The following is a 23488-nucleotide window of genomic DNA, read 5'->3' on the forward strand; positions in this document are numbered from 1 at the left end:
GAAGTCTCCCAGGTTTTCCCCACTCAAAGGAAAGTCAAAGCCCCTTCCCCTGCACCCACATGTCCATCATATGGTCTAATCAGGTCACCATCCTAACTGGAGTAGTTTCCCAGTCACTAGGTGCAGGTTGAACGTCCTTGACTTCCAGTGAAAGAATGTTGTTGTTGTTATGGATATACATCTCATCCCGTTACCATCCAACCACCCTCCCAGTTCCCACAGCATGTCCATCAGGGGTGAAATCCTCTGAAGTCTGCTACCAGGTCTCTGAAGTCTCTGGTAGTCTGCTACCAGTTCTGTGAGTCTGCTACTGAGCCTGAGGCAGCTAAAAAAGGAACATTTTGAAGCCTTCCGAGTCTGCAAAGGTAAGTAGAACAGCGAGGAGGGGGAATCTGCTGTGCCATGTGATTTAGATTAGCTAGAAAGCAGGAAATCCGATGATTCTAGCTAATATAAATCGCACACCACAGTTGATCGTCACCCAGCTGATCGTCGGAAATACCGGTTTGCCCGAACTACTGGTACTTTTTATTACTGGTTCGCCTGAACCGTTCCGAACCTGTAGCATTTCACCCCTGATGCCCTTTCTCCAAGTATGGCAGCCCTGAAGATCCAAAGAAAAAAATGGCCTCCGGGGCTGACAAACCCATGGTTTGGGATAATATTCTGAAGGAAAAACAACTTACATTGAATCTCCAGTAAACTAAATTCTACAGCTCAGCATTTGCTGGAGTTGTCAAACGGGGGCTCTGCTAGAGTGTAGTATTTTTGTTTATCCAAACATATTTATTTAGGATCACTTTCAAGAGTGAGCTACAGATAGATAGTTTGGGAACTCTGCAGAAGTTGTGATGGTAATCACTAGGAATTACTGATTGCCCCATTATTTTTCTTGTGATGTGGATTCAACTTGCTCAATGACCTCAGACATTTATGATTTTTCAATAAGTAACTCCTTGTTTTATTAATCTATTTTTGGAGCCTCTTAAGGGTAATGGAATTCCCCTGAAGGAGTTTTCCATGTTTTGGTATGTGTCTACAATACTTCCTTAAAGATCAGTTTTTATTTGGCTGTTCTAATGAGGAAATAAGTAAGAGCTTTTGATGTTCCAGTGAAGAATTAGATTTTGATCATGAAATAAGCACACTGAATTATGTGGTTTTAGGAGAGAACATTGTATAAAATGTCTTGATTTATGTTTGCCTCTGACAATTCAAATAGCAAATAACTATGCCAGTTGCTTGCCCACCATTTTGTTTTTAATGAATGAGAGGCCAGGTTTGTATACCACCTGCAACTCTCTTATGCTTATGGCTTGCAGTAAGGAACATTTCTATCAAGATTTTAAAACAGTATTTCTCAAAGTTGGCAACTTCAAGACCTGTGGACTTCATCTCCTATAATTGCCCAGCCAGCATGTCGATTAGGGAATTCTGAGAGTTGAAGTCTACGTGTCTTAAAGTTGCCAACTTTGAGAAATACTATTTTAAAGGATTGAATTCCCTCAGTTAGGACAATCTTGCTTGCTAGATGGAGAAATCTTTTACCGGGCTCATATATAAACTGATTATGATCCAATCTAATCAGCTTAATACTCAAGGAGGAACATATAGTCACCCAACTCCTGTATAGTGACTCTAGGCAGCTATGTAAATTTTCAATTGATAGAATTTGTGAGAATGTTTCATACTTGCAACATTTGAGGAAATGTTAAACTTGATCAAATGCTATCTAATGAGAATATTTAAAAAAATTAGCTGTGAACTAAAACATGACATTAAAATATAGACAATATTTTGTTGGTCTTTCATTTGTCCCCAACAGTAATTGGGGGGGGGAGGTAATCATAAATGAAACAATCTCTTAACAACCTTTATAGATTCCAGTCAGAGTTTCACAGCTACTCCTTAAAACATATATTGAAGGCCTTTCCTCACAAGCACCTCAATGGATAACCAATATGTCTGCTAAAATGGGGAGAGGGGAGTTGGCTATCTTTCCATGATATTGTCTTCAAAACATTCATAGGCCATGAGTGAAAAAGTCTTAAATCATTCTTAGCTGGGACTTTCACTTTTAATCCAATAATGTCAAACAAGTCCTATAATAAAGCTATTAATTATTTCTCATTGCTTTAGAGCAGGGGTGGGGAACTATGGCCCTTTTATATTGGCTCAAGAATTCTGGGAGTTGAAGTCCACAAATCGTAAAGGGGTCATAATTCCCTACCTCTGCTTCAGAGGAAAGGGAGGCCCACCTCATCTCACACACACCTTAAAGAAAAGATGCCTTTAATCATTTTCAGAGGACAAAGCTGGGCATGCACCATGCTGAGAGCTTAAACTTTTACATTTCTCTCTGTGACCCTTAATTTTCAACTAAGGATGAAAAGTAATCTATGGGCAATTGATTATGGGCTGTGGGCAAATACTGCAGACTATAAATATTTAGAACAGCCAGAAGTTGTTTGCAGAAATTCCTTTGCTCATATTAATAGATGCCAAGGGTAAGAGAAACGAGAGCAAGTTAAATAGAACAGCAGCGGAAAGCAGTTCTGTGTTTTTGCAGCTGGCTGGTAATGTAGGAGTCACATTGTACTTGTTATGACCTCTTTCTGGGTGATTGCATCCTTGTAATACCTTCTCAATCTATAAGTAAAAAGGATTTATGAAATGCCATGAACCCTGGAATCTTTGTCTCCAGGAGTTGATTCAAAAGTAAGGGTAAGAAATAAATAAGGGTAAAATCTCACATAAATATAAACCTTCACAAAAATATATACAGTAATTTAATCAGAAATCACCTTGCTTGCTTAATGAAATAATAATAATAATACAAAGAAATTTGGTTGTGGCCCTTGGAGTCACTGAACGATGCACCAATATGGCGTGCATCATTCACTGCTCCCCTGGTGACACCATACCTAGACATAAGCTGCCTGGTGCTTTTAAGTGCCAGTTATATTGAATGCTACTCTGTGATTCAGCACAAAATTAGTTCTGGGTGCAAACAATCTATAGGTTCTTCAAGGGTCCTAGGGAGAAAAAAATGGCTTCTCACTATTCGGGATGGGAGGAGGAAACAAGTTAAACTACAACAGGAAACAGTTGAAACCAGACTGAAAATCTTTCTCTCCTGCTATTCTTGTCCTCCTTTCTTAAGTGTTTCAGTCCTCAGGAGTATGGCACCTGAATTAAAAAAAAAAGAGGGGGAACTTATTCAGGTTAGATAAATTATACATAGGGAACATTACTGCATGGATGTTAAATATAAAGGTGGAATTTAGAAGAAATTAAACTCTATCAGAAAGAACTGCTTTTATCGTATTGGTAAAATCAACAAATCATCATGTCCTTTTGATGGTTAATAATTGAATACCAGCCTTCTACAAGCTGTGGCTCAATATTTTGACACTACAGTTGCTAGAATTTTTAATTAGTATAGGAAGTGACTTGGAAAAGGAAGAAGGAGATGAGCTATAGCTTATTCATCGTCATCTATTTCTCCTTCTCCTTCTCCTTCTCCTTCTCCTTCTCCTTCTCCTCCTCCTCTTCCTCCTCCTCCTCCTCCTCCTCCTCCTCCCTCTCCCCCCCCTTAGTGATGGAAGTTGTGGTCCCAAATGAGAAAGGTAGAAAACAACTATTATTAGATCTCCATGCTTCACGAGATTGACTGGCAGTGGCCCATATCTGAATAAGATAGTGATATGAGAAATCAAGCCTTGTAAATAGCTCCTTTGAGAATAAATATCAACATTATTTAGTTATTGGGATTATTATTGGGACCAATTTCATATCAAAGGTAGTATTAAAGCAGGGGTGTCCAATCTTGTCAGCTTTATGACCTGTGGACTTCAACTCCCAGAATTCCCCAGCCAGTCATTTAAAGTCCACAAGTCTTAAAAGTTGCCAAGGTTGGATCTCCCTGGATTACAGGCTGTTCAGTAAGAAGAGAATAAAGACAGTCAACCCAACAGAACTCAGAAGGTAATATCACTGTGCTAAATATTCAGGTACTCTTGAAAACTTCCAATTAAAGACTAGGACACTTCTAAGAATTAGTAACTGTTGCTGGATCATATATCTGTCACCTAATTAGCCTGCTTCTCTCTATGCTAAACTAACAGATAGAGTGTTATAATTTATTAAACATAATACATAATCTCTTGTAGAGATTATGAACCACTTTTTTTTGCAACCTTCAAGAAAGGAAACTGTATTACGTAATTCACAACAAAAACAATGAAAAATTACTGAGGTTTTTAAATCTTCCAAGAGACTGTAAATAGTCAAGATTTGACCAAAGAAACAGAAGACATAGTTACATCTCATGACTGGTCCATAGATCCTACTCCTTTCTCTCCAGCAAAATGAATGAATGAAAGAAAGAATGAAAGAAAGAAAAAGAAAGAAAGAAAGAAAGAAACTGGTGTGAATTGCTTGCTTTTCTTGAGAGTCAAGAGCTCAACTACAGATTTACCTTCAGAAAATATAGAAGTGATGGTTGAGAACAAATAAAAGGTATTTATCTTTTACAATGTATACTCGTTAACCAGTTTTAGTACTATGACCTTGCAGCAGACAACCTAATCCTCCCCCACCTCAGGGGTCCCCAACTCCCAGACTGCGGCCAGGGCATGGTCTGTTTGAAACAGGGCTGCGGGATAAATGGACAAGCCTGTGTGCAAAGCTTCACTTACACAAACGGTGAGCAAGCACACACACATGCAAAGCTCCATTCGCGTGAATGGAGCTTCGTGTGTGAACGCAAGTGCCCTCTGCTTGCAGAAGTGGAGCTTCGCACTTGAGCGGAGCTTCACGTGTGAGTGCAAGCACCCTCCACTTGCGTGTGAAGCTCCATTTGTGTGACTGGAGGGCGCTTGCACACTGCTCACACAAACAGAGCTCTGCACACTTGCATGTGCCTGCCACTCACATGCCCTCCCCGCGCCAGGCTGGGCTGCCAAGCCGCTGTTATAGAGTAACAGCAGCACTCTATTAATAAGTAATAAAATAAGATAATTATGGAAGGGAATGTAGAAGTTCTCTGAGTCAAAATCCTTTAAACTGAGTGCAAAATGATTTAATATATCAATAAAGAGGAGTGAATCCAGACCTTTCCTGTCTAACTCTGGAGGGATCATCTTCTGCTCGAAAAGCTTGTGCCATAGCCCTGCCATTTGCCCAGCAGCCTCACCTTAATTTGGGAGAAAGTTTTGCAATGCTTCGGGCACCTCTCGGAGAATCCGAAGCTGGTGAAGTTGCTTGTAGATCTCCTTCTCCACGTCTTCTGCCTGGAGATGCGGGGAGCGGAAGCCCAACCCCAAAACAAAGGATCAGACATTGTGGGACAAGGACGGGTGTCATGACTTCACTTTTCCCCCTATGCTTTCATTGGCTATAATAATATATATGCATTTGTATATACTTGCACAGAATCTCTGTATCTAGAGCGAGCGAGCAAGGATTCTTGATGAAGTGCTGGACTCTCTGGCCTGCCCCACCCTAGCCCCAAGTTTCTTGCACATTTAACTGTGCCTTTTTTATTGAATCATTGCTGCTAACATTTTCCACAATTGCTATGAAATCTTCTCATCTGCACTTCCTTTTTAAAATAATTAGCAGAACAGCTGGCTCCAGGTGTGCTCGTTTAAAAAACATTGGTTTTGCTCTGTTTGTCATACTAGAAAATATTGGTACAGAAGAAATGTTGCCCTTTTCTGAGAGGACTGAGAGGAGCCTGAGAGTAACAGCCAATTTTATATTTTCAAAAATATTTTCATTTTTAGTAGTGAAGAAAGTTAACACCCACCCCTCTTAGAATAATGAAATATTCTAGAAAATATTAAGAAGACAGAATATTATATTTGCCTGGATGAGAAAAGGAGAAACATGCTTTAAAGACAAAACAGCTCCCTGACCCTCCCCTCCTTCAGCTCCAGGGTGATGGGATTAAGACATGGCCCTCGGGACATGATAGGATTAGCCCACTACCCATCTAACAGCAGGGCTCACTGCATTGCGAAATCACCTAGGGACATTCCATCAAAGAAGTTCAACCAGACTTCTCTCAGACAAACTCCTAGGATTTGCATATGACTCCTACAGCAACCAATGAGATACCTGCCCTTACACAGGAACAGGAAGTTCTAAGGCCCAAGAAAGGGTATAAACATATATATCTCCTCCATGTGTTCAGCTACCTAGGACTTCAAACCCATGTGGTCCTGTTCACCATTAAACCATCCTTCCAAGCAGTCTCCATGTTTCCAATGTCTTTCTCCCCACTTGGAATTGAACCCAGATGGATATTTCTTCCAACAGTAGGAATAGTGACATTATTGGGGACTATAGTGTAATATCTAGCAGTGGTTAAATCCATCCATCCTTCCTTCCTTCCTTCCTTCCTTCCTTCCTTCCTTCCTTCCCATTTCTATATTGGCAGAAACAGACCTCTCATGGTTTCCTCTTACAACTTCCTTAAAAATAAAATTCTTGTTTTAGATTGCAACTCCTTTTATCCTTGACCAAGGCCATGCTGACTAATCTTAAATTGGGGCCAAATTAATATACATCCTTTTAATTGTTTTTTAATGTTTGTATTATATGTTTTTATCTGGCTGTACACCGCCCTGAGTCCCTCGGGAGAAGGCGCGGTATATAAATTCAAAATAAAATAAAATAAAAATAAAATAATGAGAATTGTAGTACAGCCAGAGGTTGGTTTCAGCAGATTCTGACCATTTCTGGAGAACTGGTAGTGGAAATTTTGAGTAGTTCGGAGAACCGGTAGTAAAAATGCTGACTGGCCCTGCCCCCATCTATTCTCTGCTTCCCAAGTCCCAGCTGATCAGGACGAAATGGGGATTTTGCAGTCACCTTTCCCTGGCATGCCCACCAAGCCACACCCACCAAGCAATGCCACACCCACCAAGTCATGCCCACAGAACTGATAGTAAAAAATTTTGAAACCCACCACTGAGTACAGCCCAATGTTATCTGGAAGGCATCAGGTTACCTCTCCTTAGGGAGCTGAAAGCCTGCCTAGTTTCAGTATCAACCAATAGTACTTTCCTTCCCTTTATTCAGTTTTCCACTTGATTAAGAGTTCTGGATAATTCAAAAAGTTGTGTGCTGTTTTGTTGCCCTTTGTTTGGCCTACTGAATGTACTGCCCTTATATGAATATATTTGGTTATTTTATTGGCCTGTACGTGCTTCAGACTCCTTAGGTGAATGGTGCTGATGAAACCTAAAATATTTGCAATGCTACTACTTGACTTCTGTAGAGACTCTCATCGTCCTTTTCCGCTCCACCAAGACTGATTTCATTCAATGCCTATTTGTACCGGGGTGAGGAATGAGGCCCTGTGACTTCCTCATGTATAAATCAAATCAAGTAGCTTACCGATTCCCGCATTAATTCTGCTGTCTTCCCCAAGAGGGAATAGACGAGAAGGATTCCAGCCTGACTTATCCTCATCAAGGGATCATACATGGCCAGCAAGGAGGTCTGCAGAAAAGCTCTCGCCTGACCCTCTGTGAAGATGTTCCTGAATATCTGGAACCAACACGTGGTCATGTTACTATCCAAGCATGGTAGAAATGTTATTCAATGGATTTGTTTTAAAAAGGTCTAATGGAGATTTAAAACAAAGCAAACTATTTTGGACTGGTGTGCATAACTTCCCTTTGCCCAAGTGCCATAAATTTGGGGGTTGCAGTACAAATGGGCGGGCCACATAACATGATTTAAAAGCTTTTAATTATTTAACGATGATATTTTAGCACCTAGAGTTAATTGTGATGCCCATTTCTCTTCCATATAACTTAAAATTAAAACTAAAGCCAAACAGAGAATTTTAAATTGTTTTTTCCCAACCACCCGAAAGTATTTGCCATTTTTTCTCTATAAAACCAAATTTTTCAGAGTCAGCTGATATCCTCAAATCTGGACTTGTATAGCCAGTGTTGTCTTGGGACACAGCAACTGTCATAAGTATGAACCAGTTGCCAGACATCTGAATTTTTATCACATGATCATGGGGAATGCTACAAAGATGGTAACTGTGAAAAATGGCCATAAGTCACTTTGTTCAGTGCTGTTCTAACTTTGAACAGTCACTAAATGAACTGTTGTAAGTCGAAGACTACCTGTAATGAGTAGCAGGATTGCTGTTCTACAAACAGGGGTCTCCAACCTTGGCAACTTTAAGACTTGTGGACTTCAACTCCCAGAGTTCCTTAGCCAGCTTTGCTGAAGTCCACACATTTTAAAGTTGCCAAGGTTGGAGATCCCTGTTACAAAGGATGTGCATGATCCTTCTTGGCCTATTGGCATATTTCACATCCCCAAAGAAAGCTGGTCTTACCTCACCCACCCTGCAGGCATCAAGATAAGCCAGCATCTTCTTGTCTTCTGTTTCCTGGCACCATAACTCTCCGGCCTCCATTGTGCTGAATCCTAAAAAGGAGACAACAGAGGCCTACTTCCCATTCCACCCTGCATGATGAGCCTTTGCAATTGTACAGCTGGCTAGCTTTCTGGATCTTTTTGTATCACGCATGGACTTGCAACTGAATTTTTCTTCCAAGGGGACCTTCTCTGAAACATTTCCATCTAATTCTGGCTGTAATATGAAGCCAGAGTTGTGAAACAATTCTGCAAGAGGGTTGAGGGAAATATATCCTATTTCTTATTTATGTAAAAGTAAGACCTAATATGTTGACGATGCTTCATGCTGAAGGGACGTGCATTTTAAAATAAAAAGAAAGAGAGAGATAGAGACAGAGACAGAGAGGCAGAGGAAAGAAAGAAAGGAAGGAAGAGAAGGAAGAGAAGGAAGGAAGAAAGAAAGAAAAAGAAAGAAAGAAAGAAAGAAAGAAAGAAAGAAAGAAAGAAAGAAAGAAGAAAGAAAGAAAGAAGAAAGAGATAATACCACGCAATGGCAGCTTTCAATTGGCTGCTGATTCTTTGCTAACTGAGCCACTTTTCTGGAAGAAAAATGAATATGAAAGATATGAAGTACTATAAGTGCTGACCATAAGGTGCTTGCTATCTGGGATCCATACAAATAAAGCCAAAAACAGAATGAGAGTCACTCACTCCTCCAGCCAAGGAGGAGAAAATGTGACTGATGAACTGGATTTCAGCATTAGCATCAGAGTTTCTAAAAATGCAGCTGTGGTAAGATAAGAAACATTTGTCCTCTCGCCCCACATAGAATACAGACAGATCGGGCCAGTAGAGTTCAGATGATCCATAGCTACTCCTGCAATCTCTAAAAACACACTTTGAAAAATGCTCTGAAATTGGGACCGTCAGATTGTGGTCCTTCAGCTGTTGCTGGAGTAAAATTGGAGCATCGCTCACCACTGTCATTCCCAAATTTTCCTTATACCTCCCTTTGCCTCCCTTTTCAGGATATCTGCTAAATCCACACACTGTTTTGAAGGTGCAAAAAAATAGGACATCTTCCACCACCATCTTCCGTGTAGTCCACTATGTATCTTCCTATCAGCCTTGCCGCAGCCCCAGTCTTCCAGCTATACCCCACCAAGATTGGTACCCCTTTTTTTCTTCCTTTTCATCATCCCACACACCTCAAATGATTTTTCCTAGTCCATTAGATATTCATAGTATCGTTTGGTGTTTGGTTTTTTAAAAATCCTGTGATTTCTTTAAAGGTTTCACACTCTCATGCCCCTCCTGAAAGTTTTTTCATGCTCCTCGCTCCCAGTTTGGGAGCTTCTGCTCTCTAAGAAGATATACATGAGCTCTTTGGGATCACCCATTGTCTGCTAAGCAGGCTTCACTTACCCATATCATTCAGGACGAGCTGATAAAGGCAGTTAATGGCATCTCTGGCTTGGTAGCTCACCTCTTCCACTGAATCTGTGATACAAACTGCAAATTGTGCTACCTGGTGTCCCAAACCAGGTAGTTTCCCAGATTTCTAGGAAGGAAGGAAGGAAAAGAGAAGGAGTCTTCTCTTTATGTTTTGTGTTAGCTCTTCATTTCATTAAAAAAAATAACTCTCCTTTAAATGATCTACAGCTAAGGAAGGACCTCTGCATCAGTGTGAAGTAGTCCCCTGATTTCTGGAATGAGAAACTATCCAAAAGGATACTGTATTTTGGAGGGGATGATGGATGTAAGACTTAAATAGGCTTTAGATACTGTACAGGTAGCCCTCAACTTACAACAGTTCATTTAGTGAGTATTCGCACGTACAACGGCACTGAAAAAATTAACTTACAACCATTTTTCACACTGACGGCGTAGTAAGACCTAACTAGCCAGAAATCCACACTACCCCATCACTTACATCTTGAAAGAAAGTGAAAACTCCCAAGATCTTGTGCAAAAGCACCAACACCTTGCAAGCTTTCACTGCATTTATGCATGATTGTGCAAATCCAGCTGAAAACACTGATTCCCTTCAAGAGTGGCAGTACAAAGCAATTTACTGTTCAGCCTGAAAGAGAGATCTAGTTTAAGGAAGAGAATCAGATTGGTATAGTATAGGTGTTGGCTTAGAAACTAGGAGACTGTGAGTTCTAGTCCTGCCTTAGGCATGAAAGCCAACTAGTGACTTTGGGCAGTCACTCTCTCAGTCTAACTCACTTCATGAGATTGCTATGGAGAAAAGAGGGGACAGGAGGATTAGGTATGCCTCCAATAGTAATAAAAAAATATTTCAAAAGAATTATTCAGTTGGGAATATCAGCATCCAGTGGAGAAATAGATAAAAAAAATATGAAGAGTCTATCTTCCATTATAATCTTCTTGGAATACTGCAACGTTACATAGAACAGCTTCTTTCAAACTGGTGGTTCTCATAAGAGTTGAATTTCAACTCTTAAAACTCCAAACTGATACGATCACCTAATGCAGGGGTCGGCAACCTTAAACACTCAGAGAGCCATTTGGACCCATTTCCCACAGAAAAGAAAACACTAGGAGCCACAAAATTCTTCCTGTGCCTGACTATTTCCTGAGTAACCACAAAACTAGCATATATAGTTGAATTAAAGATTCTGTTTTCTTCTGAAACTTTTCTTTTCTTGGATTTATCCATGATTGAGTCAGTGGGTGTCGCACGTTGGCAGTTGTGATGCATATTTTGAGCGACAGGAAGCTATAGCAAGGGATGAAAGAGCCACATGTGGCTCCAGAGCCACAGGTTGCTGACTCCTGACCTAATGCCATAGAAAAATCTCCTTTCAGTTTGAGGCTCTTCTTTTCCCACCAATGGGAAAACTATTTTTTTCTGAAGGGAAGTTCCCGGTGAGTTTTAATTTTAGTTAGGATCAAAGTTTTATAAATAGGAAATGGGAGATTGGTGCATTCTTTTAATATGCTTAGTATCTCAAAGTCCAAATCATTACCTACCTCAAAATTTGGTTGCTGGTTCACATGGCGAAGCAAGGAGATGCTGCAATTAATGGCTCTGAACCTCTCTTGGGGGTCTTGTGAACGAATCCAGAAATTGACGTGCTGTGGAAGGAAATAGGAAGTCAGAAAAAGATTGGCCTATCATATCTTCATCCAGATAATATCCAACTTTTATCGATATCTATGGCCACACAAGAGTCTTGACCCTTGTAGCTCCATTTCTTGAACTTGACCATTTTTTTAAATTTATTTTTGCTACTGGGTACTGACAGCTTTAGATTAGGCCAGTGATGTTACAATTGTCAAAAGTGGACAGGATAGAAATTCAAAGATGGGACAATCAAAACCTTTAAGTGTGTATGTGTGTGTGGGGGAAACAGCTCAAAATAAGGAGTGGGCTTGTTGAGGGTTTATGGGGTGAAAAGGCTTGAGATATCTTTTTCATTCCTGAGAATTTGTTTGCAGCTCTGAAACAATATATTCGAAATGTTAACCTACCATTTTAAATATCTAGAGGTCATTGAAGAAATTTCGGGGAACCGGAAGAAACCTATAAGCTTCAGGTTGTATGGGTTAAGACAGTGGTCCCCAACCCCCGGTCCGCGGACCGGTGCCGGGCCGTGGAGTACCTGGCACCGGGCCGCGCAGCGGCCGGGGGACATGAACGCTGCAGCGCAAAGGCTCCTGGGCCGTGCGCAATGGGCCGTGCGCAAAAGCTCCTGGGCCGTGCCCCCACCCCTGCGCGCGCTCAGCAGGCCGCGGCGATAAAAAGGTTGGGGACCACTGGGTTAAGATATGTGAAGTTCCATTTCAACCTCTCCCACTCATACTAACCTCGAGAGAACCCCATCACCATCTTCTCTTTAGCCTCTCACCTCTAATATAAATAGGAGATGGCTGATGGTAGGTGCCTCAGACAGCAGGCCCTTCAGCATCATGTCCATGGTATCAAAGGATGATCTGTAGAGCGCCTGTAAAGGAAGAAAGTTCTGCAGGCTGATCTCTCAAGGTGGAATTCTCTAACTTCATTATAAACCAGCTGTCTAAAGAGGAGTAAATTTATTACAACATAAGCTCTCATCTCCATTTCATTGGATACACAAAGTATTATCAGGGGTGAAATCCAGCAGATTCTGACAGGTTCTGGAGAACCAGTAGCGGAAATTTTGAATAGTTTGGAGAACCGGCAAACATCACCTCTGGCTGGCCCCATAGTGGGGTGGGAATGGAGATTTTGCAATATCCTTCCCCCAGGAGTGGGGAGGGAATGGGGATTTTGCACTATCCTTCCCCTGGAGTGGGGTGGGAATGGAGATTTTGCAGTATCCTTCCCTTGCTACCCCCACCAAGCCACACCACGCCACACCACGCCATGCCACACCCACCAAGCCACGCCCACAGAACCGGTAGTAAAAAAAATTGGATTTCACCACTGATTATTATCCATTGGCTTATGTGTCTTATGGCTTATTCATGCACTCACATGAACGCGAGTGCATGAATATCTATTATGTGAATTTGTGATAATAATGTGAATTATAATATGTGAATTTAGAAAAAGAAGATAGCATCTACTCCTCCCTTACTGATTTCTGGGACATACATTTCTACAGCACAGTCTTCAGTATGGAATATCACTTAATGACATGAGTTTAAAAAGCACACCATATTTGCCCCCAGACCAGCAAAGTTTAATCCCAATTTACCACACTATGAGGGTCGGTTGTTTGCGTTTCCATGCTGAATATACCGTGAAGAGCCAGTCGTAAAATACCTGTTTCTAGATCAGAAGCAAGCGGGGGCTTCATTTTGCTGGTAAAATAAAGAGAGAAGGCGTTCATTATGTAATGGGAAACAGGGTTTGGATGCCTTATTAAATAGAAATAGACAACCTCCCCCCTCCATGTATGTCTGTGTCTGTAGAGCAAGAGCTACTGTAGATCAGGATATAAAAAGGAAAGGAAGGGGAATCATTCTAAGACTTCCTGTTTGTAAAGGAGAACCAAAAGCAGGTTATTGTTACTGGGCAGCTTTCAATGACTTCGATTTAATGCATTTTAACTATAACATTTATCATCAGAAAAAGCAACAGTGTGACAATTAATGTACAAGTAAAAAAATGAAGGTGAAAATATCTGAGTGTCATCAACCTCTAAGTGGCAGAATCAACCAAAGAAGTCCTTATATTTGCTAGCAGAGCAAAGATTGAGGGTTTAGAGAGCACAGGTGGTAGGAGGTAGGGAGAGAGATAGTTTATGCAGTATTGAAGAGAAGAACAGCATGCAGTGGAATATGTATGTTTGACATTGAGCATCCAAGTTTGTTCCTAAAATGATGAGGGTCCCAAATGCTGCTAACTGGAGCTACCATTTCCCCCAAATTTGACTTTATAAAGAAACAAACCCCCAGCTGTAGAACTAGCACAAAAGCAATTTTTGGGTAGGTAGCAGTTACCTCAGGTTGTAGACAGCAAGCATAGAACAGGAGAGAATGAAAGACGGGACGGAGTGGCTGGGCAGTGTCTCCATCACCATCTGAAAGAGATGGAGGAAAAATGTCAAGGGAGGAAGAGTATTTGCATGCTGCTCGGTCAGGCTTCTTGTCCTCTGATAGTCTTGTGATCTAGGTTTGAGGCTAAAGGAGCTCATTTACTTTCGCCCTTTAGCATCAGAGTGGGGAATGAGGGGCCCTCTTTGAGTAGTAGTTTTCAGTATCAAGAAGGACTTTTGATTAATCCCAAAGGTGCTTTTTCAAGAGGCAACTGGATCCAAGAACCTTCTTCGGCTTTGACCGGATGGTAGGGGATGGAAGGATTTATACTCCTGCTTATACACCATCCAAGCTTCTTGGATCCAAATGCCTCTTGAAAAAAGCACTTTTGGGACAACCATGACCTGTACGACTGAGAATCTCCATAGACGCTTTTGATCAATGTTTCTAGTAGTAAGCAAATTTCCCATGTGGAATATGGATGTTGATAAAAACCGGGTTCAGATCAGCCAGATGCAAAGCTTGTGCAAAAAACTGAACTTTAATAACCTGAAAACTCATTATAATGTGGCAAACACCCCTCCTGTATGTGCAATTAGGCATGAACAAGATCATGCTAAGATTATCAAGGGATGCTTATGAACTGTTCCATGGTACATATATAGCCACTGAACAGGCTCACTAGAGGCTTGATGACTCGAATGTTATCAAGCCAATTGAAGAACACAAATATGTTTGAACTGGGTATAAAGTGATTATTTCCCTTTTAAAGCGCATCCCCCCTTATATCTGTGAAGACCTTTTTTTTACTTATGCATAAATAAAGAGTTATTAATCTACCTGTCCAGCTTGGATCCTATTTTGCCAAAGGCACAACCGGTCTAAGAACCTTGCCATGGTTTATGGCTAATTAGTTGCCTCCATTTTTCTCTTCTGTTTACTTCCACCGTTCCTTGATTAGAACAGCCAGGAAAACTTGAGCTGTTTCTCTTAGATCTTGATTTGGGGGCACACATCTGAATTCCGCAAACAGGATTCAGCTGCTTCCCCCTGTTAATTCTGCCTTGAAAATCCAAGGCTTACTTTCCACTATTTGGTAGCCACCTTCCCACTGGCTCTGGTTGGGGTCAGCTCTCACTCACCACTAGTGCCTCAGTCAACTGATTTTTTGTATATGGAAGATCCAGTGTGTCTTGGCCACATTTCTGTGCAGCTACGCAACTTGCAGAAATGGCACGGAGGAAACTGATGTTTTCTTCGTGGTTATCCAGGAACTGCTGCAATTGTTAATAATTAAAGTTATTAACACAAGTATCATTTCACTATTTGACTGTTATTAATCATCAGTGGGATTTTAAAAATAGTATGCAGGCGAACAAATGAATCAAACGCCAAAGTAGACTCTATTCTCAGGCTTGCAGTTTAAAAAGTAGCACAAAAGGAAAATAAGACTTTTGAGAGAATGGGGTTTTTTCACTGGCTCTTTAATTTATTTCACAAAAAGTTTCTGAAACTTCCAACCAGAGAGGTTTCAGTTGGAGGACTAAATAAAGAACATTTGGTCATTTCCTTTGATTCCAGATTGTGATTGTAATATTCCACCAGTTTCCTCTTATGGGAGGGACAAGTTACCACAGGAAAAATGAAGCTTAGCTGATGCAGAGCAGATGTGTCCAATTTTGGCAACTAAGACTTGTGGATTTCAACAGGCCGGCTAAGGAATTCTGGGAGTTGAAGTCCACTGGTCTTAAAAGTTGCCAAGGTTGGACATCTCTGATGTTGATTAATCTCCCCCCCCCCACTCTACATGGGGAAATATAATAGTGAATTTTCCCACAGGGAAAAGAAAAGAGGGTGGCTGAGTCTTCCCTTTCACATTAGATTATCTAGTGCAGTGATGGCTAACCTTCTTCTCGTCATGTGCCGAAAGCAAGCAAATGCGTGCGTGACAGTACACATGCGTGCCGGCATCAATAATGCAATGCATCCCCTCTGCGCATGTGGGCATAACCCCCCCTGCTCCTCCTGCACATGCGCGTGACCCCCCTGCAGCCTCCTGGGCCTAAAAATGGGCTGTAGGGGGCATGCTCTGCCCCCTGCCCCCTGTTTTGGGCCTAGCAGGCCTCCCTGCAGCCTCTTGGGCCCAAAAAATGGGCCGTGGGGGGCAGCACAGCTCCCCCCGTGCTTCCCCACCCCCACGCATGCATGCACAATCCCCCTTGCACATGCACACATGTCTCCCACATGCGCCCCGCGCATCCCAAAAATCAGCTGGGAGGCAAATGCGCGATGGAGCTGAACTGGGCGACGGCTCACGTGCCCGCAGAAAGGGCTCTGTGTGCCAGCTGTGGCACACATACCATAGGTTCACCATCACGGATCTAGTGTTTAATGTGCTTTGGGGGAGGGATCCATTTTTTTATTTGTTTGGGCTAGGATGCATAATAACTACGGTATATACAGACATTTATACCATCACAACCATACTTTTAAGATAGGGAAATATATGCTGAATACAGAAAAAACTAAGGATCGTGAGTTAAGAAAAAGAAGCTTAATGAAAACATAGTTATTAATAGAAGATATTTAATTAAGATTAATTGACATTGATTGGAGTGTGGAAATTAATTAGTTTGCCTTCTATGTAATTTCATTTCTAGTTTGTTTTTAAAGTGCATGCGTTTGTTTGTGTAATATCACACAGATATGATTAACATATGAATAAATATCCAAATAACCTAATAGCTCTACAGCATCCTTTTCTCATTTACTAAGAAAAACATCATACATACACTCCACCCCAAGTCTTGTGCAAAAGCACAGCCTTTTAGTTTTAACTAGTTCTCCAAATAACTTCAAAGCATCCATCCTAGCTTTGCAGGAGAGAGAGGGAAGAGGAGCTGTTCCAAAGAAAAGGAATCATTCCATAGAAACCCCCTCCATTGTATCACTTTGTGGACAGGATCCCAGAATATGTCTTAGACCAAATCAGACAGGTAGAATCTACCTGGAGCAGACAGTCTCGCAGATTCCTGGATTTTAAACTGTATGAGACTTTAGAGGTGATACCTAGCACCTTAGGTTGCACCTGGAAGCCAAGTGACAGCCACAGTACATGTAGCTGTCAAGATTTCTTCTTTAAAGATTGGTTGCTTCCCTCAGGAGCAATACAGAAGCTATACCTTGTCTTCTCTGTGAGCATATTCCATGAGGGTTACAATAGCTTCCACATCCAACAGGTGGCTGGGTTGCTCCGATTCAGCTGATATGAAGGATAGGCATGTGGAATCCACAGTGTCTGCTGTTGAAACTGTGGAAAAGATACAGCAAGAGAATCGGGCGATGGCTCAGCAAGGAAATTGTGGCATTTGGAAGACAAAATCTTAGCTCTTAGTTCTTACCTTGCCTCTCTTTAAATGGTTATGCAATTTGTTTTGTTGGGAGAAGTTGGTTAACCTCTGGTAGACACCCAAAGGTACTTTTCCAAGAGGCAACTGGACTCTCTTTCTTTGAAGATGTTTCACTTCTCATCCAAGAAGCTTCTTCAGCTCTGGCTGGATGGTGGGGAATGGAAGGATTTATATTTCTTGCAGACAGCTGGTCATTTGCATTCTTTTAGAGAGTCATTAAGGCCACTAGGAGGTTTATCTGTGTCCTCAGAGTTACCTGAGTAGTGCAAATGGGTGTGGAGTGGCTGAAAGGATGGTGTTATAGACTGGAGATAGATGATGCCATATCCCAGCAAAGATGGGGAGAAAAAGAACTAAAACCCATCAAGAAAGCCCTCAGAACGTGTGACTATCCCAACCAGGCCTTCATCAAATCCTAAAAAAGACTTAGCTGGAGCTTGATCATAACACAAGAGAACAATAAATGAAACAATATTGTAATTTCAAGAATATTTGAAAAGCTCAGGAGATTCTTCATACAACAGGAGGTGGACATACAACATATGTACACACTTTAAACCAAAGAATACACTAAGGCAGAAGCTTGTCCACCCCAAAGATGAAATACCCAGACACAAATTGAGCAACGTGGTATATAGTATATACAGTACAATGCAGTGAGACATATGCAGATCTGTGCATTGGGGAAACAAAACAACCATAAATGCATGGCACAACATAGGAGAACAAACCCATCATGACAAGATTCAGCAGTCCATCTGCATTTGAAAGACAAAGATCACACTTTTGAAGACAGCAAAGTCCACAATTTGGACAGAGAGGACCGCTGGTTTGAAAGAAGGGTCAAAGAGGCCATCTATGTCAAAATTGGACAGCCCTTTCTCAACAGAGGAGGAAGGATACGACATCATCTATCTCCAGTCTACAACACAGTCCTTTCAGAAGTTTCAAGAAGGCTCCACACCCATTTCGCTACTCAGGTGACCCTGAGGGCACCGATAAACCTCAAAGTGGCCTCAATGACTCCTTGAAAGAATGCAAATGACCAGCTGTCTGCAAGAAATATAAATCCTTACATTCCCCACTATCCAGTCAGAGCTGAAGCAGCTTCTTGGATGAGAAATGAAATGTCTCCAAAGAAAAACAAGAAAGTCCAGTTGCCTCTAGAAAAAAAGCACCTTTGAGACAACCATGACCTGGATGACTGAGAATCTCCATAGACATTCTAGTAGACACTAACTTAAAAAAAAAAGACAGTATAGTGATAAGAGGAGAATATCAGTAATGCAAGGTTGAAATGAAGGGTCCTTGGTGCTCTCTGAGCTTGGTTGTTTTCTACTAAACTAGGTAACATCATCTGTGCTGGTGATGTCCAGAACCCCAAGGACCCTTCAAGACAATATAACAATAAAGTAGGCCTAATTTTGTCCTTGCCTCAACATCTGCTAACTAGCTGACTAGTAGTGTGTCGCCTACCCGGTTCTCAGAGGTGGTCTCTAAAATTCCATTTACTTGAGCCAATAGAAATTGGGGAAATTTAGGATTGTCTTCATTTTCCCAAATAAGCTTTGGGTTCAGCTCCCTTTACCTACTGTTCGCTTTCCCCCTTATACCTTTGGCTCCCCTTACTTGTGGTATCAGATCGCCTCGTATTTGTGCTCTCTGTGGCGACGCTGATCGCGAATGAGTTGGCTTGCTTGGAATAATTCTCCATCCGGTCACTTTTGGGACACGGTTTGATTTGTTGCTTTTCTGCCTGCGGTTTGAAACCCTGGGGACTGATTTTACAATTACTGCAGCAGGTCCAGAATGTTCTAACTTTTTCCCCATCACTGATTGAATTGTCCCTGCTTGCTCGACAAAAGTGAAATGCCCGGGATCTTGCTGGTGATTTCTCGAGGCCTCTTGCTGGTGACCTCTGACGGCTTCCCATGGGTTGGCCGCCTTGAGAGGCAGAAACTGAAGAAGTGGCGGTCCGTCGGTCCGGGCTGCAGTTGTTCCCCTCTTCTGTGGCTTCCACATTGGCATTCTTATTTTGAATGAGGATCCGAAGCCTTTCTAGCCTGAGCAGATAATGAGAAAGGGAGGTTTTAGCAATGCCCTCTTGGACGTGCTATCAGCAGTCTGAACTATCTCAAACTCTCATGGGCCTTTTGCACGTTGCAATTTATTAAAGAACTTTTATTTCTCTTGGACAAAAATTCTCCAATCTATCCTTTCTATACTCTGCTCCAAAATCACTATTTCTTACCCAGCTGTTAATATGATCAGAAACTGAGCTCATTCAGCATGCAAGCATTGGGGGTTTGATTCAGTTGTTTTATTGAGGGGGGGGGTTGATTCAATGACTGTGGTGGCACAATCGTTAGAATGCAGTACTGCAGGCTACCTCTGCTAACTCCCAGCAGCTCAATTCTCACCGGCTCAAGGGGTTGACTGAGTTATCCATTTTTCCAAGGTCATAAAATGAGGACCCAGATTGTTGGGGCAATATGCTGACTCTGTAAACCGCTAAGACAAGGATGTGAAACGGTATATAAGTCTAAGTGCTATTGCTAATATTTCAAATGAAATAAAATTTCATTTTGTTTTAAGAACTTGCTTTGTTAGGGTTAATCCCAGTGGTGGGTTGCTCCCAGTTCGCACCGGTTCCCGAGAGCCGGTAGTGGTGACGATATGATGTCACCTAACCGGTTCCCGCCCGCCCCTCCACCCACCCACCCGCGTTATTCTTACCCTTTATTTGGCTCCACTCCCAATCTATTGCTGCCACCTGAGTCCCAGCTGATGGCTAGAGGGGGAAAAACTGTTTAAACTCTTGCTGCAGGGCTTCAAAGGGCCGCCCTACAGCTGATCAGTGTTAAAAGAAAACAAATGAGTAGCTATGCTAGGGAAAAAACAAAACTGAAAGTAAAGCAGTCTATGCTGCAACGTGACAAAATGAGGCAGGGAGAGATTACTTTTTCTTTTTGCTCACCAAAAAAGGTAGGTGCAAACAATGGGAAATTTAGGGCAAAAGAGGAGAGTTCAAGATTTTAAAACACAAAAGAAAAAAAGCTCTATTTAACTAGGGAATTGTAATAATTGAGATACTATTAATTGTATATTGTGTTGAAAGCAGAAATGGTTAAGTTGTGGTTTGGAGGAATATATGGGGGAAATTATTTGGTTTATTATTATTGGTAAATATAATTAATTGATTTGTAAGAAATTGGATGGCATGGAAATAATTGGAATATTCATGTTCATATTGATTAATATACAAAAAAGATAGTTATATAACTAATTGATTTAAAATGTTGAATTTGTATTAAACAACTGTAATATTACATAATTAACCAATGTGAGGATGGATATAAAAATAGATGACAATGGGAAGGGGTATAATATAGAATAGAAGGGAAAAATTGAATTTGATTAAGATTAGAGATGAGGATGAAGGGTAATATTGTTTTTTTAAAAAAATAGATGAGGAATAAATATGGCAAAAAGGAAATATAGAAATTGTAAATTTAATTGAAATGACTAAATACTGTTTAAATTTGTGAATCGGCCAAATACTCTGTTCAAAGAAAATACATTGTATGTTTGTATGTGTGTTTCTAATTATTGCTATTTATTGCTATTCGTTCTCTTTTATTCTTTAAAGTTTAACAATTCATTCTTTATCTTAATATCTTTATATTTGTTTGGGATTGTCTTTCTTCCCTTTCATCTTTTTTATTGTACAGCAATCTTTCTCCTCAAACCTACCATCTCTCTCTTTTCTTTCCTTCTTACTTTCTCTTCCTCCCCTCTTCTTCTCCTCCCTACTTCCTCTTCCTTTCTCCTTCTCCTCCTCTCTTCCTCCCTCTCTTACCCTCACTTCTACTCTAATTTCCCTTCCCTTCCTTCCTCCCTTCTCTTCCTTCCCTCTCTTCTCCTTCCTTCATCCCTCCCTATTGCTGTATCCTTTTGTGCATATGGATTATTCAGAAGGCTGAAAAAGTTATTTTTGACTGGTCCTTGCACTTTTGACCAGTCCTCGAACTTACGACTGTCCTCACATTTTATGTTTTTCGCCCTATCTTGTCACCATGGTGAAGTGAAGCAGTTATGAAATGAGTGACATGATTGTTAAGAATGCTGCAGGGGCATAAATGTGAGGATGGTCATAAGTGTGAGGACCAGTCAAAAGTGTGAGGACCTGTCAGAAATGATTTTTTTCAGCCCTCTGAGTAGTCCCTATACACATAGCCATGGCCACCCGGTCACATGACCAGCTAGCCATGCCCACCCAGTCACATGACCTCCAAGCCACGCCCACAAAATAAGCCACGCCCACAGAACCGGTAGTAAAAAATTTTAGAACCCACCCCTGGTTTATCCTTTTGAAATACCGATTTATCAACGATTGTTGATAAATGGATTGTTATGCTACAATTGAGATGGATTGTTCTGCTACAATTGTTATGGGAACTGTTGGAGTTACCCTACTTGCCATTCCGTATATGTTTATTATTATTGTCTTCTGTGATCGCTAGTGGCTTGTTCTTTATGGCTCTTTGAATTTTATATGTGACCCAGGTTGCGAGATGGGCAGCCATGTAAATGGATTAAACAAGTAACTAGGTAAAATAAATACAGTTTCAAACAGTATTGTTACTTCTGGACTGAAATCCCACCTCCCCACCTTCCAAATTTCATACCTCATTGTCACTCAACGACTCAGGAAAAAAAAGCTGCAATCTGTTTTGATACAAAAACTGGTGGCATCTTTGTGGCCCTCCTCCATGTTATATCTGGGCTGCATAGCTCAACGTGACTGCTAGATGACTATGAATAAATGCTAATTATTTGCTGCAATCTAGAAGTTGACTTTTGGCAATCCAGAAGGGAGCAACTCCCTTGTTTATGCAGAATCACCCAATTAATTATATTTATGATCAGTAGCAATTTACCAGGGGCCACAAGACTTTGTGGACTTTGCTGTAAGAAACCAATGTCTGTAGGAGGGGTGTATTTACTATTCACATCACTGCTGCAATAAGATGGAATGGAAGAAGGTGATTTGAAATTCACTTTGTTGATATTGTGTACATTCTGGCAGAGGACAGCCATTATTCAATACTAGTCAGTTCGCAGTACAGTTAGTTTTCAACATACGACAACAAATGACCCCCCCCGCCCTCAAATTTATGTTGCTAAGTGGTTCATGCTTCTAAATTCTGATGGGAAAATTCAACCCTTTTTTTTCCATTTTTGTTTATCACTGGCTTTGTATCAGGAATGGTATTCACTTACCTTCGCTACCAGTTCGCAAATGTGAGCGCGCGCACACACTCACTTCACTTGCAAGCGTCTCTTCCGTGCATGCACAGGACCTTTTGTGCATGCGCAGAGGATCAAAAACGGGACATGATGACGTTTGGGTGAGTGTGTAGAGCCTCCTGCCGCTGCCCGAACCGGATGGAACCGGCTGAAGGCCACCACTGCTTTATACCTGATAACTTGTCAAATGGAAGTCTCTCTTTTGTACAAGAGGATAGATGGTCACACATACCATGAGATATACATACAGAACGTTAAAATATTGTACTTACATTTCTGAATGTTAGGGTTTATTCTTCTTTCCCTTCAAGAAGTGGTCTAGGAGAAAGAAGTATTGTTCTTTGGCCCTAGTACAAATCAGGAGAAAATTCACAGGCCAATAAAATCATCCACCAAGCAATGTAACACAAAAGCGTATGCGCACGCACACACACGACATCCCAGTATCAGACTCTGTGAATATTACCCCAAATGACTTAGATTTGATATTTTTCTCTCTACTTTACCCTCTGCCTCTCCCACAAATGCACTTTTTTAATTGAGAACAGGATTTTTTTTAAAAAAAAAAGAGTTTAAGGGCTAGTTGGTGATTATGGCTTCTGTATTTTTCATAGAGCTTTTCAAAGCTGTATCACCTGTTTGCCATAGTAATATCTTCTCTCCTCTAAATACAAACAGTTCTTTACCCAAAACAGAGCAAATATGAGTGCCGCCAACAAAACAGGAAAGAAATGCAGCCGTCTCACAACTCACAAAAGGCCTCCAGTTAATAAATGAACCAGCAAAGGCAGGTGTCACAATGGAAGTCATGTCACCGTTACCTTAGCAACCTGGGAATTATTCCTTTTCTTATTACCTTGGGATTTTTTTAAAAAAAGTTC

General features: G+C 41.2%; 1 protein-coding gene across 3 annotated transcripts; it reads right to left on the reverse strand.

Annotated features, from left to right (window-relative positions):
* Nucleotides 1–2776: 2776 nt before the first annotated feature.
* LOC117661592 (maestro heat-like repeat-containing protein family member 7) lies at nucleotides 2777–23396 on the reverse strand. 3 transcript variants are annotated; one of them, XM_034410607.3, is made up of 14 exons: nucleotides 23243–23396; nucleotides 22880–22954; nucleotides 18927–19360; nucleotides 17070–17197; nucleotides 15030–15164; nucleotides 13852–13931; nucleotides 13104–13209; nucleotides 12273–12368; nucleotides 11395–11499; nucleotides 9820–9955; nucleotides 8372–8463; nucleotides 7408–7560; nucleotides 5198–5290; nucleotides 2777–3189 (listed from the first exon to the last, which is right to left on the reverse strand). In XM_034410607.3, coding segments are annotated over exons 2-14 (1575 nt in total). In that variant the 5' UTR covers nucleotides 22882–22954; nucleotides 23243–23396; the 3' UTR covers nucleotides 2777–3174. The 3 variants fall into 3 exon arrangements, with proteins under 3 accessions (XP_034266498.2, XP_034266500.2, XP_034266499.2); XM_034410609.3 differs by having other exon boundaries at nucleotides 5198–5294; XM_034410608.3 differs by having other exon boundaries at nucleotides 22880–22925; nucleotides 23243–23329.
* Between the last annotated feature and the right edge of the window lie 92 nt (nucleotides 23397–23488).

The sequence above is a fragment of the Pantherophis guttatus genome, chromosome 2, assembly GCF_059756535.1.
Source record: "Pantherophis guttatus breed Tessera chromosome 2, ASM5975653v1, whole genome shotgun sequence".
Classification (NCBI taxonomy): Eukaryota; Metazoa; Chordata; class Lepidosauria; order Squamata; family Colubridae; genus Pantherophis; species Pantherophis guttatus.

Excerpts from the sequence above, each read along its gene's own strand:
- LOC117661592 (XM_034410607.3), bottom strand. Across the intron at positions 17,198-18,926 it reads GAGGCGATCTGATACCACAA|TTTCAACAGCAGACACTGTG; the intron begins GTAAGGGGAGCC and ends TCTTTTCCACAG. Across the intron at positions 8,464-9,819 it reads GCTCGTCCTGAATGATATGG|GATTCAGCACAATGGAGGCC; the intron begins GTAAGTGAAGCC and ends TCTCCTTTTTAG.